The 17785-nt window shown below is 40.2% G+C and overlaps 1 protein-coding gene across 6 annotated transcripts in view; it reads right to left on the bottom strand.

Annotated features, from left to right (window-relative positions):
* The window catches only part of SMYD3 (SET and MYND domain containing 3), a 770143-nt gene that overhangs the window by 446325 nt on the left and 306033 nt on the right, over positions 1-17785 (bottom strand). The window contains exon 1 of one of the 6 annotated variants that reach the window (XM_063666269.1): positions 16349-16367. The exons of 4 other annotated variants lie outside the window; for them this stretch is intronic. In XM_063666269.1, the coding sequence (XP_063522339.1) occupies positions 16349-16354 (6 nt within the window). In that variant the 5' untranslated portion in view covers positions 16355-16367. Of the gene's footprint in view, positions 1-5339; positions 5358-16348; positions 16368-17785 lie in introns of those variants that run through there. One more of the 6 variants, XM_063666499.1, reaches the window with a different exon arrangement.

Below are 17785 nucleotides of genomic sequence, written 5' to 3'. Positions count from 1 at the left end.
TTAAAATCCCCACTTTTCCTTCAAATGGCACAATTTAGCTTCCAAAGAGACAAATGCTGGTATCATTCTCTCATTTACCCAAAAGGTCCATTTATCTGTATGCTTAACATTTTAGAACACAGTCAATCATCAGAAGGTAAGAAAAAAATTCTATGAACGGTCAAAATAGGTGATTAATGTTCATTCATTAATTTCACTCTTAAGCAAACTCTTCAGGCCTTGAATCAGAATCTCCTGGCTTTTAATTTTTAAACTATTCTAACATAACTTCATTTGCAGGATAAACACATCAGGCCAGAACTATCTTTTAAATCTGTTAACTTAAGAGCCAGACTTAATTCCTGAGATACCAGTGTCCTGCTCTGCAGAGGGGGTTCTTTTGAATCCACTCCAAACTACACTGAATTTAGCCTCTTCTCATCTGTCACTTTATTTATGAATTGTCAAAATTACTCCAGAAGGGTGGAGTCTATGAAGATGACAATAAAAGAAGTTTTGTACTTAAAAGGAGGCAGTGATTAAAATCATGGAATTTAGATGTAAGAAGACAGAAACCTAGGGTGGTCCTTACAAGGAGATATAGTTCAGCTATCACAAATTAGCTCAAGAAAATACTTAGGTGTCGTCTCTTTCTAACAAGGTTATTTTCTTGACCAGGAAGCTTCCAGTGTTCCAATGAAGTGCTCCAAACCCTCTTTTCTTTCACTATAAATGTGGGCATGGTCTCCCTCCTGGAGTCCTTTCCCATGACATATCCAGTACAGCCATGCCCAGCCTAGCCACATCGCGCCACAGGAAAAGCAGAATACGAGGGATAGTGTTCACTCTCATACATCTCTGCTTTTGTTTAATCCAGGCATAACAGGAATTAGACAGGACTAGATTGAAAGTTCCCAGTTCCGGCCCGGTGTGGTGGCTCACACCTGTAATCCCAGCACTTTGGGAGGCCGAGGCAGGCAGATCATGAGGTCAGGAGTTTGAGACCAGTCTGGCCAATATGGTGAAATCCTGTCTCTACTAAAAATACAAAAATTAGCTGGGCATGGTGGCGAGCGCCTGCAGTCCCAGCTAGTTGGGAAGCTGAGGCAGGAGAATCGCTTGAATCCAGGAGGCAGAGGTTGAATTGAGCTGAGATCGTGCCACTGCACTCCAGCCTGGGTGACAGAAAGAGATGCCATCTCAAACAACAACAACAACAACAACAACAACAACAACAACAAACTTCCCAGTTCTACTACACTCTTAAGGCAAGTTACTAAACTTTTCTAAATCTTCATTTCCTCATCTGTAAAGTGGGGATCATAATATTAAAGCCTATAAAAGGTTGAAAAAATACTAAATTCACTGGTGTGATGAATTACCCATCATGCTATCTTCAATTTCCACGTCTCAGCTGAGGTTTTCCCTGATGTTGCATGTGTGGCAAGGATCGGGCTTTCTATAGAAAATCTTGAATAAAATAATATTCCTACACTATTTTTAGGACAACTTCAATTAGATGTGGAAATACTTGGGAAAAAAGAGTAGTCTTAAAATGTATTTTATAAAAATCTAGATACAATTTAAGCCTAAAATAAATTTAAAAAAAAAGAAAAACAAATTAATCAAGATGACATATAACTAAACATCAAAATGGGGAAGGAAGGAAGGGAAACCTACATTGAAATCTATTCTACCATAAACCAACATGAACACTTCTGAGAAGAATGTAAGAGGAGTTGTGGGCTATCTCTTAAGTAAAAGCAACGTGAATCCCATGGGTAAAGAAACTTGTAATAAAGAGGTATTTAGACTCAATGAATCTCACAGAGATATAAGAAATAGAGTTAGGGTCATATGGAATGTTCTAGTGGTACCAAAAGCCACACAAAAATGACAGAGAAAAATTCTGTACAGAACTTGTATGCTTGAAAAAAGAGTTACAATATTATTCTTCTCTTGCTACCAATGCAAAACAAACAAAATCAATAACCAATTCTATTTTCAGATTTTTATCCACTGTGCTGCATAAAGGCAATTTGGGGACTGTCTGAACAGAACTTCTAACTCAGCATCTTCTCAGACAAGTAGATTTGTCATTCTAACCAATAAATAACTAGTCATACTATGGCTAAGAGAGCACCTTATATTTAATGCTTTAATAAAGCTCTAAAAAAGTTGGGAAAACTTTAAAACCTTAACCACTTTCGAGTAATTATATGAAATTTTAATATAGTTTTATAAACTGTATAACAGCTCAGCTGATTTAACAACTATAAAAAGCTAAATTCACAGAAAAATAATTCATATTAATTATTGAATTCACTTTTCAGAAGCAGTGATTCACCAAAAGTGCTGTTAGACTCAGAAGCTTCTGAAGGAACACAGTTGAGTTCCCTAAACATTTCATTAGTGGGCATTAGCAGGGAATACAATTCTATGCCAAACATACAAGGTAGGTTTTAGGACTTCAGATTGCCTAAAATGAACATAATAATGAGTAGTCACTTCTATAAAGATACTGGATATTGGATATAAAAATTAAATATGTGTTATTCAACCCACTTAGTCTCTATGAATAGGCTGTATTACACATAAAACATCAGAAAATCTGAATTCTTGTGTGTAGGTCATTCATATGTTTACTCCTGTCTTTTAAATTCATCTTTATCACCATCAGATCCTCATTACTTATTGTCTGGATGCAGGTTTCTCTTTTATTTACACTGCCTCTTCTTCCACGTTTTCATCGTTATCAGTGGCCCATGTTAGTAGGTTAATCTTAGTTTGTGAGCCTGAAGATCTCTTAGCACTCCAAGATGGAACTAGTATGTGTCATCTTATTTCCATCTAAACACAGCATAAGGAGTGAAAAAGGTCAATGGACTGGGAGTTACTAAATAAAGGTGATGTGGAAAACAAATCATAACATAGGAGTATAAGCTAAAGGAAAGGGCCATTATGGTAATATCTATCAAGGACACTTACAAACAGTAAAAGACAAAAGGACATACAAAGAAACGTTGTAGAACTTAACTAAAACAGAAAAGAAAAAAGACAAGCTCTAAAGTCTACAAAATTATAACAACGATGGGATATGAATCATGTTTTTTCCATTCTAACTGGAAGGAAGAAAAATAAATCACATGTGCCTGGTAGGGGAGAATTTGCTTAAGAAAGTTTTCTCATTTTAGATTTGCTTTTGGGGTAGATGGTACTTTTTCACTATATTCTTCAATCTCAAGTTTTCACAGGAATCACATTAATAAGACACAGGGACTGGACAATAAAGAACCTGGGGAGCAGTAAATTGGGGGGTTATTCCTTTGCATTAATTGGTCTAGTTGACCAAGATGTGCAAACTGCCAGAGCAGAAGTAAATTTACATTCTCGAAATTTTTTTTAAAATGAAGAGTGACAGGGAAGAATATACCTCATTCTAGCAAAGTCATATCTGAAGAGAGAGCTGGGAAAATGGGTGAGATTTGAAATTTGTGTCTATATGATGTAAGATAATTTTAGAATGATAGTTCTTATCTCATAGGCTAAATCAAAGCACAGCTGTCTCTCTGCATGCACATTTTGATTCTGCAACAGAGCTCCTGCAAGAGCCATCATAATGCCAGCAAATTAAACAAGGAGAGTTTGAAAGGCCCAGTCATTGTGAACAAGACTGAGGCTATTTCATTCACTTCACGTGGTGAAGTGCATTACTAGGAGCTGATATGACTGTAAAATGTATGGAGGCACTATTAAGCTGAAATGAATCTGAACATGTGGATAGTTCCCTACTCACTAACACTTCATTGATAATAGAGTTAAATATTCTGAATAGTTCATTTCTAAGGGATTAATACACTTCCCCAGTACTCAAAATCATTTATGCCTTTCAACTTATTTGAAAGGTTCAGTAATAACTTCTCAAATATTCATTGCTTGTCATATTCTAAATACTGAATTCTTAGATGCAAATATCCAGCCCCTATTAGGGCTAATGGAAGCTACATATTTGTACCAGGGGAAAAACATACATCTAGAAACCTGTTCTCTGCTGCTCATGGGAAATCATGTTGCATTTCCTCTTGTGGATGGTATAAAAATGCATTACTATTTATGCAGAACCATTCAGGTGTTACAGACACTGCCATAGCATCCAAGAATGCATTAGCCAAAACCAACTAAAGTAGTTTTTTGGCTCATGATCATTCAAGCTGAATCAATAATATTAAACAGCATGTAGGATGAGGGAAAACCAAGTGTAAAGCAACATTAAAACCTCTTTCCACTCAAGCATAATTCATTTTGATCTTTACTACTGGATTCAGCTAAAGGTCAAACCATATATGACGATTTAGATTCAGAAAATATATTATTTCGCTGTTGAGTATAGTCTGAAATGAGGGCAACTAATTTAAAAATGGAATCAATTTTAAAAATATAAATGTAATAAAAATGTCTCCATCACAGAATATACAAATTAAGTTCCACTATTGATTACTGCCAACATTTTAAGCCTCCCTACTCATATTGGTAATGTCTATAGTGCAACTTAATTTTCTTCATATTGTGTCATACACATTCAATGAACATCATTCCAGTGAGGGACCAAGAATGAGGTCAGAAATGGCTGTGATGATAAATTACAGACCTTAATAACTTCTGAACAATTTTAAATGTAAAAGCCATCTATAAGTCATTCAGCTTGATAGATGAATGGTTAATGAATTATACAAACTAATAAGAACCATTAATTATTTATCTGTACTACAAAATGGCATAAGGCCAAGATCTTAAACACAGTCTGCATTAAGACCAAAACTGGGATTCAGGGTATATATAACAAGAGGGGGAAAAAAAGCGTTATCTATTAGAAGACTGTATAAGCAAAAATCACTTAAGCTTTATAAGCATAGAAGATTTTATTAAAGGACTGGTCAGATTCATAACTGACAGACCACTGAAATATTATCAGCATTGGGGTAAAAAAAAAAGGTAACTGGTTGATTTAGATGTTTACTTGTTCTTTTGCGTTTTGTTTTCAGTGAAAGGCAGTTTGAAATTTCAGTCTTAGTGGTTTGTACTGCAGAATACTGAGATCAAGACTTGGGTACTTTTGTATACTTGCACTTCTTGCTCTTGCATGAGTCCCAAGCAGTGATGGGGAACTACCCTTCCCCACTAAGGAATAATCACAGTCCAGTTTCTGGAAAGAACTCAAATTAGTCTGACTCTAGTGAATCAAGAGCAAGTCCAAGATGGAAACACAGGAGAAGCAACCTGGGAGGGAACAGACTGAACAGGTAAAACTACAGTTAGTAGCCTCCCCGTTCATGAATTAAAACTGACAAATGACATCTTACCTGGTAACTGTGTCAAATCTTCACTAATCCTTCGACTTCAGTATTTCTCAAGAATGGCTCTTCTACTACCAATATCAGAATCACCTGGAGAGCCTGTTTAAATGCATATTCCTAAGTTACTTTCCAGACCTCAGGTAACAGGACATGTTCCAGAGGTCTGGAAATAGGTAACAGACCTCACCAAGTGTGGGGCTGAGAAAGCTTTTAATGATCTGCCCAGGATATTCCAATGTGCCCTAAAGTTTGAGAGTCACAGTCCAAAGAGGATGCTCTTCATTACACCACACTGCAGCAATGGTTCCTACCATCACACGTATAGTGCACATGTCAGCAACATAAGAGATGCCAAGCTCTTAAGTGTAACAGCGTGCCTTGAATATTCCCTAAATATGTGAGAACACAGGCATGACTGGATGGATAAATGCATGAACGAGAAAACTAACAGTACTTCTGATATAAAATAGGAATTCTGATTCCTTTAGAATTGGCTCTACAGCACTTTGGGAGGCCGAGGTGGGTGGTTCACCTGAGGTCAGGAGTTCAAGACCAGCCTCGCCAACATGGCGAAACCCCGTCTCTACTAAAAATGCAAAAATTAGCTGTGCGTGGTTGCAGGCACCTGTAATCCCAGCTACTCGGGAGGCTGAGGCAGGAGAATCACTTGAACCCGGGAAGCGGAGGTTGCAGTGAGCCGACATTGTGCCATGGCACTCTAGCCTGGGCAACAACGGCGAAACAAACAAACAAAAAAAACAGAATTAGCTCTACAAATCCATTCGCAGCTCTCCAAAAATCCCCAAAGTGCTCCAAATTTCTCACAGTCTATATATTTGACCATACGATCTTAACTTCTCAGGTATTGATCAGAGAAAGTTGAGAGGAAGGAGGAAATGCAAGGCTTCAATTCTGATTTCACAGAAACATCAGTGCTGCACTGCTTTCCGCCCCGCATGGTGTGCTGGCAGACACCACCACTGTCCCAGGCACATCTGCTGTGAAAGCCGTTGCTTAGCAACAGCAATCAATGCTCTATTTCCTCTTCACCATTTTCCTGAAGACTGAGATACTGCTCCAAGGTATTATTTTCAAATACCTTCTGTTTCACTGACCAAACATGTTTGTTAATTTTTCTATTATAGGAAAAAAAAAATCATGAACCAAATTGATCTAAGAATCCAGGAAAGAGGAGTGAGGGAAGGTCAGTATAACACCAGTGCTTTGGGACTTGTTTGATGAAGAAAAATTCTTTGACAGCTCATTGACTTTATTTGCTATACTGTTTCATTCTGCCATTTTAGAATTGATTTCTGCTGCCTCGTGGGATATAAAAGTCATTAGCATGAATTATCATTCTAAATGCAGATCCACAAGGTACTGCCATAAAACACAAAAAGCAAATGATTTTCAGAGACTGGTTGAATACACATCTCACATCTCTGTTAAAGCTCTTGTCTTGGTCATATTCTTATTAACCAATAACAACAAAATGTTAAAAAAAATAAACATCTCTCCACTGATACTACAATATATAATTCTTTCAGATGGGCAATGTTCCTGCTAAATTAATTGGTACCTGTGATGAAAGCATACAGACAATACCAATATTTACTTTGGGAAAAAGGCAGAGAAAGTACACAAGAGGGAGACAAATAAAAGGGGGAAGAGGTAGTAATTTTTATCAATACGTCCTACCAATGAATAGATTCTTCATACAAAACCAGAAATGAGACTTGGGAACTTTACATGACATTTTCCAATAAAGAAACTTGATATCTGCTTGAAGTATATACGTGCAGATGTGTAAGTAGTGGTGGAATCCAACAAGGTGGATATTGTGTGATATTTATTTTTCATGTTTATTGAATGTCTACTGTGTAAAAATTCTACCGGTAGCATAAAGATGAGTAAAATGTAATCCCTGTACAAGCTTGTAGTAAAAAAAAAAAAAAAAAAAGTCACATAAATAAATACAGAAGAACACATATTACCTCAGATAATCACTCAAGTATTTAGTAACAACAAATGTTCCACTTAAGGTGGATTATATCTACAACAGACAAAATGAGTAAATCGGAATCAAAAGCTTTTATTTTTTTAAAACAATACTGGTAAGGATGTAGCGACATAAAAATGTCATCATGTGCTACAAAAGACACTGGGCTGGTAAACTAAATCAACTTTTTCAAAGATAGTTAGCAATAGGCAACAAAACTTTTAAATACGCAAATTTAAAATGCTGACACAGTAATTGTATATCTAGTAAATTATTTCAAGGAAATAAAGATGCCAACAAAAGATATTTATTTCTGCTACATTTAAAATAATAAATACTAAAATGTTCAATATTAGAAGAATGATTAAATGCATAATGGTAATAATTATATGATAAATGAGTACCATTAGGGTATTCAAGAATATTTTATGAAAGGAAATAATTCCTATAATGTTAACAGGAAAAACATAAAAGCAGCCAATACATAAATGCACAGATAAAATAGTGGAATAAATGAAAATGCTAATGATTTTTAGTGATTTTTATTTTCCTCTCTTTATTTTTTCTATGCCTTTCTAGGTTTTTTGTATTGACTGTCTACTGCATATTTGGTCACCAGAAAAATGTCCCAATAAATAAAATCTATCGGTCTCATTTGACTTTCTATTAACCGATCTGTTTTATTTCAACTTGGAACTTCAACCCTCACTGGTATCAAGTACTGCCAAGTTGAATGATAGTACTTTTAAGTTTCCCAAGCATTTTTAGACCAGCAGTTTTTCATTTCCATAAAGATCTAATAAATTTGGTTAATATTTTCCACAGAGAATAGCTGTATTGAAAGCATAAAATTTAAGTTAATCTAAACAACAAATATGTACCAAGCACAAGGCATACGAATGTAGACAGGACATTCTTGGGTTATGAGAAATGAATTTCAGTAACTTGCTCTCCCTTCAGTGTCCTTCCAGAAGATATGGGGCCTTCAAGTACAGCATTTCTCTGGTGTCAGAACGTACAGTCTGTCTACAAAAGGAGCTCTAGTATCATCCAGGGCAGGTGATGACACTGTCTACAACTGCTAACCCTCTACCATCAGATAAACCAAAGAGTGAAGGATGCAGAGAAATGAATAAAATTAAAAGAATTCTGTCAAGGGAAATTAGTATTCTTTCAATCTTCCTCTAAATCTCATATGATGTCGACACAGATACACAGGATATCACATGCTCTTTTTGTCAGTTACCTGTGACTATGGATGCTGACAAAAGCACTTTTCTAAACCCAAACCCCAAGGGCCAGACTTTCCAATGCTTACACAGCAGCATGTATGTTAATACCTGCATTATCAAAAGAGGAAACTGAAGATTTGGAATGGTGAAGTACATTGGCTAGGGTCACCCAGCTCATCTGCAAGAAGACAAAACTCCAGTGAGTTTTGAGTCAGGTTATCTCGTAAGTCCATGTTTCTGCCATTATAGCACATATGACCTTTGAGAAAATGGATAGGAGAAAGGCACACATTGCAAAGGAATAACATGAGCAAAAAAGAGCAGCAGAAATCAACAGGACATTCTCAGGTCCTGCACACCCAAGTTTGCTAGAACAAGGGCAGGGGAACACTCAGCTTCCTGGTTTGTTCACCCAACCTGCCCTGTCTACTGCACTTCCATGCCAGGACAGTAGCCCTGTTCAAAGGTCAAAACCAGTCCCACTCTGACGCTCCCCTCCCTGGGTCCATTCTCACTTCAGCATGATGATCTTCTCATGGTCCCTGAGAATATCTTAGCATCTGTAATGGCCATTGGCCATTGAGTAAATCCCAGTTTTAAACTTGCCTATAAAGAACGAACTTAGTGTGCTTTTCTGCTGCTTTCTCTCATTGAACACAGTTCTTTCTCTTCCTTCAAGAAGAACCTTTCTGAAGCACCTTGAATTTCCTAGTTTATAATCTCTGTGAACTCCTGCTATCAAGAGCTCTGCAGAGCTAGCTTCCATAACCTGTCCCCTCTGGTGACTCTCTCGTAACACCATCAAGAGCTCTGCAGAGCTAACTTCCATAACCTGTCCCCTCTGGTGACTCTCTCGTAACACCATCAAGAGCTCTGCAGAGCTAACTTCCATAACCTGTCCCCTCTGGTGACTCTCTCGTAACACCATCAAGAGCTCTGCAGAGCTAACTTCCATAACCTGTCCCCTCTGGTGACTCTCTCGTAACACCATCAAGAGCTCTGCAGAGCTAGCTTCCATAACCTGTCCCCTCTGGTGACTCTCTCGTAACACCATCAAGAGCTCTGCAGAGCTAACTTCCATAACCTGTCCCCTCTGGTGACTCTCTCGTAACACCATCAAGAGCTCTGCAGAGCTAGCTTCCATAACCTGTCCTCTCTGGTGATGCTCTCGTAACACCATCAAGAGCTCTGCAGAGCTAGCTTCCATAACCTGTCCTCTCTGGTGACGCTCTCGTAACACCATCAAGAGCTCTGCAGAGCTAGCTTCCATAACCTGTCCTCTTTGGTGACTCTCTCGTAACACCATCAAGAGCTCTGCAGAGCTAGCTTCCATAACCTGTCCCCTCTGGTGACGCTCTCGTAACACCATCAAGAGCTCTGCAGAGCTAGCTTCCATAACCTGTCCCCTCTGGTGACGCTCTCGTAACACCATCAAGAGCTCTGCAGAGCTAGCTTCCATAACCTGTCCCCTCTGGTGACGCTCTCGTAACACCATCAAGAGCTCTGCAGAGCTAGCTTCCATAACCTGTCCTCTCTGGTGACGCTCTCGTAACACCATCAAGAGCTCTGCAGAGCTAGCTTCCATAACCTGTCCCCTCTGGTGACTCTCGTAACACCATCAAGAGCTCTGCAGAGCTAGCTTCCATAACCTGTCCCCTCTGGTGACGCTCTCGTAACACCATCAAGAGCTCTGCAGAGCTAGCTTCCATAACCTGTCCCCTCTGGTGACGCTCTCGTAACACCATCAAGAGCTCTGCAGAGCTAGCTTCCATAACCTGTCCCCTCTGGTGACGCTCTCGTAACACCATCAAGAGCTCTGCAGAGCTAGCTTCCATAACCTGTCCTCTCTGGTGACGCTCTCGTAACACCATCAAGAGCTCTGCAGAGCTAGCTTCCATAACCTGTCCCCTCTGGTGACGCCCTCGTAACACCAAAAGCTCCCTTCTAACACCAAGAGGCAAAAAGATGGTCATGGTTTAATCTTTTAGGTACTGTTCCAGAATTAGCCAGACTTTGGTTCTCAATGTCTGTGTTTGTTTGTTTACAGAAACGGTGGTACTGATCTAATGGAACACTGGAACTTGGTCTTTACAGTGGCAAGTTGTGGATGATAAGGTTGAAAAAGACAAGAGAGGAGTCTAGAAATCCAGTCAGAGATTCGATTTCACATCCCAGGCCACAACATGGTAGGGAGATAATATATTGGTAAAAGCTTTTCTCGGTAAAAGAAGGCAAGATAACCAAAGAGGAGACAAATGTCATAGCAATGTAGCTATGAGTTGTGTACTCTGTGCTGGAACGGTAAACCAAGAGTGGCAAGATATCTCAAAGGAAAAATGAACAGAACTGTCAATTAACTATATGAGGTAAAACAAAGGAAAAAAGACAGATGAGTTTTGAAACCAATATGCTGAAGCTCATCATATCAGCTCATTTATTTAAGTGAAATATATGAAAGAATTGTTTAAAATAAAAACCAAGGAATTTTTAAAATAGCATGCCAAAGTAAGTAAATATATAATAAGTATGCCTCCAAGAAGTAAGGCTAAGAGAGAAACCGATTTAGATCAGTGGCCCTTTTAGGAAGAGAAGGTTCTGCCCTATCCAACATTTTCTATAAGGACAAGAGAAAATATTTTTTCAATCTTCCAAAGACAGCTACCAGAATATTTAGGAATAGTCCTAAAAATCAAGAAACAGAATCTTCTGAATATGGAGCAATGATCATTAAAACAAAGAGGAACGGAGAATAGCAAAGCCATTTTGCAGCTAAACTTGCTGAGCCCCAAAATTATCTGCTCATGTTTATGTTAGCAGTACTATAAAAGCTTATATATATGTTCTATTATCAAATACATTTTTCCACTTTCTAGTAAGTAAAATTCATGGAAACACTTAATTTTCTTTATTTATATAGATTTTTACCTCTCTAAAAAATGCTGCTGCTGAGCTTTCTATTTTTGTTCATTCCAATTGAAATGCAATGATTCATCAGTTATTGCCACAATAGCCACACACATGTTGAAGATAAGCTCATGATTATAATCTGCACAATTACTGACTGCTAGATAGCATGCCTAAAGAGTATTTGAAAGAGCAGCTTCATTTCCGATGGCAATCAGGACAGTAATAAAACAGTTTCGCAATCTCTTCACTAAACACATCTTTGTTTGCATGGTCTATGTATATTGTCATGGGGCAGGTGCAGGAAAATATAAAATATAAATATTTAAAATCCTACTGAGCTGCTGAGAAGTCAGTGACAAAGAAAAACACACACACACAGGGGCTTCATGCATGTAGTTAAATACATAAATAACTTTGAGATCATCAAAAAGAGTCAGCACACCCATATTTCTTACATGGCGCTCATCATTATTCAAAGACACCATTTTTTTTTTAATGCTGAGCCACCTTAAAACTTTGTCAGGCAACATTAAATTCATCAAGTCTTAAGCCCTAAACAAAGTTACCAATAATGAGCAGTAACATTAAGTTAGCTTTGCATTTAAGAAAAAATATTTATCCATCTGTCTTCTCCCACAAAGTAATTTGGATCACTCTTTATCGCCGTCATTCTCTGTCCTATCTTCATGCAGCTGGGTTGAGCAGCAGCACACCACAAAAAGGGGTCAGCAGAACTCAACTGTCCAAAGAAAAGTCCAAACTGGTTCAGTTATGTAAAGCCAATGTCACTTTCTTTTTTTAAAGGAAGCCCTGGGGTGTAATCCTGCCTGAGATGAGTCCACTGACATGACAAAAATCTAAAATATGTAACTATTTGGAGGAAAGTCAATGTGTATCTTCCACTTGAAAGGTATAATTCCTTAAAAGGGACATAAAAATATTTTTTGTATTGTATACTCTAACGGTCAATAACTCACAAGGAAACCGAATAGAGAGGGAAAGATGGAGCACTCTGGACTAACATGAAAAACAAACTCAAGGCCGGGCACGGTGGCTCACACTTGTAATCCCAGCACTTTGGGAGGCCAACGGGGGCAGGTCATGAGGTCAGCAGTTCAAGACCAGCCTGGCCAACATGGTGAAACCCCATCTCTACTAAAAATACAAAATTAGCCAGGTGTGATGGTGCGCACCTGCAACCCCAGCTACTCAGGAGGCTGAGGCAGGAGAATCGCTTGAACCCGGGAGGCGGAGGTTGCAGTGAGCTGAGATAGCACCATGGCACTCCAGCCCGGGCAGTAGAGTAAGACTCCATCTCAAAAAAAAAAAAAAAAAAAAAAAAGGTCAAAAGTAGACCTCAGAAAAATGCCAAACAATAAAGTATATCTTCATATTGGACAATATGGTGACCCAAACGACCCAAATAGACATACTGACAAATACCTTTTAAATGCATCGCTACATTGTTTGTACCCTCATTTGGGGAAAAATATGCATAAAAGATACCTAGGAACAAGTGGGAAAATCTGATATGGATTAGGTATTACAGAAAATATTAGTGAATTGTTATTAATTGTCTAAGATGTGATATGGCATTGTTATAAAAGAGAATGTCTTTGTTTTGAGAATGCTAACAATTAATGAATCTAGGTGCTAAATTTCTGGTTGTATTCCTTCACCTTTTCTGCATGATTGAAAATATAATAAAAAATGAAGAAAAATAAAGGCATATAAGAAGTTGTATTTAAAAAGAGAAAATTAAAATAAAATTCATGATTTAACTGATAAGAAAGAAATATCCTTAGAGTATTACAGTCAAGTAAAGAGACACCAGGCCGGTACGTAAACTCTGAAGCTAGCTTTCTCACTGGAAACATTTAGCTAACCTGAGGATCCTGAACTTTCATCTTGACAGAGACGTGGGCACAAAGCACTGGAGGCTGTCTGTGTATGGGCCTTGCCCAGACTGGAAAGTCTAAAACCAAACTCCTGAATAGACCCAGGATTTTCCAAGGACTATATTCTGTGAATTAGAATCACTGTAAATTAGAATAAATCTATTCCACAGAAGGGAGAGCAAAGAAGTTGTCAATCTAGACCCTAAACACTGGATAGAGGGGGATAATTTTTTTCTAGACTCATAAACAGAAGTTGTCATCTAACCAAGCTTGTAGCCTAAATTTATATTATCTTTGTGGGAGAAGAAACCTCATGCTCAGAAATTAACCTTAGCAGGATCCAAGGTTGTTAATGCCTTAGTTATCCATCAAAACAAAAGGCAAATTCACGCAGGGTAAACACACCTTCAATCCAGGCCTCAAGGAATTTCTAAAGAGCACGAACTTACAGATTAAAAAAAAAAATCACAAGCCAGGGTAACATAGGGAGACCCTGTCTCTATGAAAAATTAACTGGGTGTGGTGACGTGTGCCTATGGTCCCAGCTACTTGGAAGGCTGAGATGGGAGGATCGCTTGAGCCCGGGAGGCAGAGGTTGCAGTGAGCCGAGATTGTACAACTGCACTCCAGCCTGGGTAATAGAGCAAGACCCTGTCTCAAAATATAAATAAATAAACTAAAAATTCTCACGAAGAAAACAAAGAAACAAAGACCAGTGAACAAGACTCAGCAGAAGTATTATATTGCTGAATCAACTGACAAAGAGTTTATAATTTGGTATTATCAGAATTTAAAGTAAATATGTTGAAGATATTTAAAGGAATAAGAGATTGAAAACATGAGGAAGGATAAAGAAATTTTTTAATGTCTAGCTAGGAAAAAAATACCATCTAGAAATGATAAATATAATTGTAATTAAAGTGCTAATGTAAAAATCGGCAACAGTTTTTAAATCCCACAATGTCAAATGCTGGTGAAAACAGTTCAGTATGAATGAAGTCAACTTTCAAAAACAATTTGACATTATCTAGTGAAGTTGCAATAAGCATACTCATGGCCCAACAATTCTATTACAAGTTATATATCTGAGAAAAACTCCTGTACATGTTCAATGGAAGATAAATACATGAATGTTCACAGCAATGATGGGTGTAACAGTTAAAAACAGAAAATAAATAAACTATGGTACATTCATATAATAGAAAACAATACAGCGATGAAACTGAATGAGTTGTAGTTACATGCACCATCACGAATAAATCTCAGAATACTGTGTCAAAAAAAGAAAGTAGACAAGAATACGTACACTCCAACATGAGTAAAGTTAAAAACACATCGAATTATAACACATAAAAAATTGATTTCAATACATACAAGAAAACCTGTAAAAAAAAGCCAGTGAAAGGAACATAAGATTCAAGATAGTGATTATTTCGTGGAGTGGAGAGGGAGATAAGAGAGAGAAGAAGTTGTGCAGCTTTAAAAGTAGTGGCAACAGGCCGGGCGCGGTGGCTCACGCCTGTAATCCCAGCACTTTGGAAGGCCGAGGCAGGCGGATCACGAGGTCAGGAGATCGAGACCATCCTGGCTAACACGGTGAAACCCCGTCTCTACTAAAAAATACAAAAAATTAGCCGGGGGTGGCGGGCACCTGTAGTCCCAGCTACTCGGGAGGCTGAGGCAGGAGAATGGCGTGAGCCCAGGAGGCGGAGCTTGCAGTGAGCTGAGATCGTGCCACCGCACTCCAGCCTGGGCGACAGAGCAAGACTCCATCTCAAAAAAAGAAAAAAAGTAGTGGCAACATTGTATTTCTTGGACTGGTTAACTGCCATGCAAGTTGTTTGTTTACTATTACTTGTACCTTATATTTAAGGTATTTTGTGTGCATTCAATAAAAATTATTTAACAAAACAAAAAAGCAATAATACTCATGGGTATCTTAGCCAAAAGCCTGAAGCTATATTAGTTCTGCACGCAACAAACATGCTTTCGAAAAAGAGGAAACCAGTAACATGAAGGAAGATCACGGCAAAACAATCACATGCTTCTGGAAAATACAGGACACTGTGGTAAGGAAATGACCAACGTGCTCAATTCTATCCCCTTTCCAGGGATGTAGATCTCCATTTCACAGAGCACCAATAGCCTTATCTGTATGCCTAGGAGTTGTCAAGCCCTTCTTTTATATAGGTTGGGCTTAAGTTAACTAAAACTCCTGATTTTTCCCTCCAACTATTGATAGGGACAGGGGGCAGAGAAATTCTAGGCAGAAAATGGTGGTCCCCAAGAAAACCCCACCTTCAAGCCTGAAACCAATGCCCAAAGTAGAACTTACATCCCTGTTTCCCTGCTTGAATGCTGCCTTTTCCAAAACCACCCATGGCCCTATCCCACCCCACCCTGTGCCTATAAAAACCCCAGATCCAGCCAGCAGAAAGAGGAGAAGCAGCTGGACATCAAAGACAGCAGCTGGATGTCGGAGAGAAGCAGCTTGACTTCAGAGGGACAGCCTGACAGAGTAACTGGAGAAGAATCTGGCCAGAGATGACCGGACTTCACAGGAAGATTACCTTCCTGCCCCATCCCGTTCTCAGCTCACCTTGCCACTGAGAGCCACCTCCATCAGCAATAAAACTCCCCAAATTTACCATCCTTCAATTCATTTGCGTGACTTCATTTCTCCCAGATGCCAGACAACAGATTGGGAGCCACGAGTGTGAAGACAAAAAGGCTGTCACACTGACCCTTTGCCCTCGTTAGCAGAAGACAGCCGCCTCATGCGAAAAAGCAGAGGGTCCATTGAGCTGTTAACGCATAGGCCGTCCACAGAGAGCACAGCTAAAAGATCACTGTAACACTCCCTCTGGGGCTTCCGGGGTCGCAGGCACTCCCAGCCCCCAGATGCAGCTGCAGGCAAGCACAGAGTCGGCTCCTGCCAGCACCCAAAAAACACTCACCCAGGCTCCTGCACTCACGCACCTGCATACCCCCTTTCGTGAGGGGTGGAACGCAGCAGATCCGACTGAGTGGGGTTCACTGCCGGTGCCGTAGCGGCTAGGTGACTCCAGCGACCATGTACTCCACTTCCCATCTTGTTGACTCATGCACTCCCTCCTGTGAGGAGCTGAGAGCTGCGGGTCAGTAAACAGAACACCCCTGTTGCAAGTCCCACGAGGGTGTCAGGGAAATATACTGCACTATTGCTGTTCATTTGATTTCAAATATAATGATATCTAAATGCAATTTTTTGGTATTTACGTTCCTCTAAGCCCAGCTTTAAATTTAGATGATGAAAATCTTAAATTGTCCCAAATGGATACTACCTCCTTCCACATCTGTTGACTAGGATATTGATGGTAGTGGCCATTCCAGATGACCCACTGCTACCATCACACCAGCTGAAGCGAGGAGGAATGGCTGGGCCTGCACACTCCACAGAGCAGGGAGAAGACCCCAACCACCCCGCCCGCCACGCTCTCCCCAACCCACCATGCAGCTGCAGACCTGGGCACCTGCAGCCTCCCAAACCACGGCTGCAGACCTGGGACTCCCGCTCCACGAAGAGCCCCACCTGCCCAGGCACAGCTGCAGCTGACCAAACCACAGCTGTGGACCCAGACATCCCTGCACTTTAGGGGGCCCAGGAAGGCCCCCCACTGCCCTCACAGTCTCAGAAATGCCTGCTTCCACTGCCTGGCTTCTCTCTGTTATCGATGCCCACTCCGACCTGGGAGCAAAGTCAGGGCTGAGTCCGGGCACCATGAACAGCAGCAGGAGGCAGACAGGTTCCTGGGCGGATGGGGCCTGGTCACCAGTGAGGCCCCATTGTCAGGCCAGGAAGGGCCTGAAGGCTGGGGGCTGGCCTGCCAATTCCAGGGCATGGAGTGGGAACTTGTGATGCCTTTTCCAGCCCACCCATGGCTACCTATGGACCAATCAGTGCAAACTTCCTCCCCTCTGAGAACTGTAAATGCCCCAGGCTCAGTCAGAGCTGAGCAGACACTGGGACAACCAGCTGCAGAGAGGAGCTACCCACTCCAGGGTCTCCTTTCCAGACTGAGAGCTGCAGAGACGCGACTACCAGCTGCAGAGGGGAGCAACCCACTCCGGGGCCTCCTCTCTGCTGAGAGAACAGACAGATGATGGGACGACCATCTGCAGAGAGGAGCTACCCTCTCTGCCTAGAGCTGCAGATGATAGGACAACCTGCCTGCAGAGAACAGCCTCTTACTCTAGGGCCTCTTCTCTGCCGAGAGCTGCAGACAACAGAACAACTAGCCAAACAGAGAAGCTACCCTCTCTGCTGAGAACTGAACACTTGTTGGGATGACTTACCAGCAGAGGGGAGCAACTCTCTCTGCTAAGGAGCTGAACACTCGTCGGGACATCGTGGTTACGGAGAGGACCTGCCCACTG

The sequence above is a fragment of the Pongo pygmaeus genome, chromosome 1, assembly GCF_028885625.2.
Source record: "Pongo pygmaeus isolate AG05252 chromosome 1, NHGRI_mPonPyg2-v2.0_pri, whole genome shotgun sequence".
Classification (NCBI taxonomy): Eukaryota; Metazoa; Chordata; class Mammalia; order Primates; family Hominidae; genus Pongo; species Pongo pygmaeus.
The sequence above is the reverse complement of the archived record's forward strand: the minus strand, read 5'-3'. Positions and strand labels throughout refer to the sequence as shown.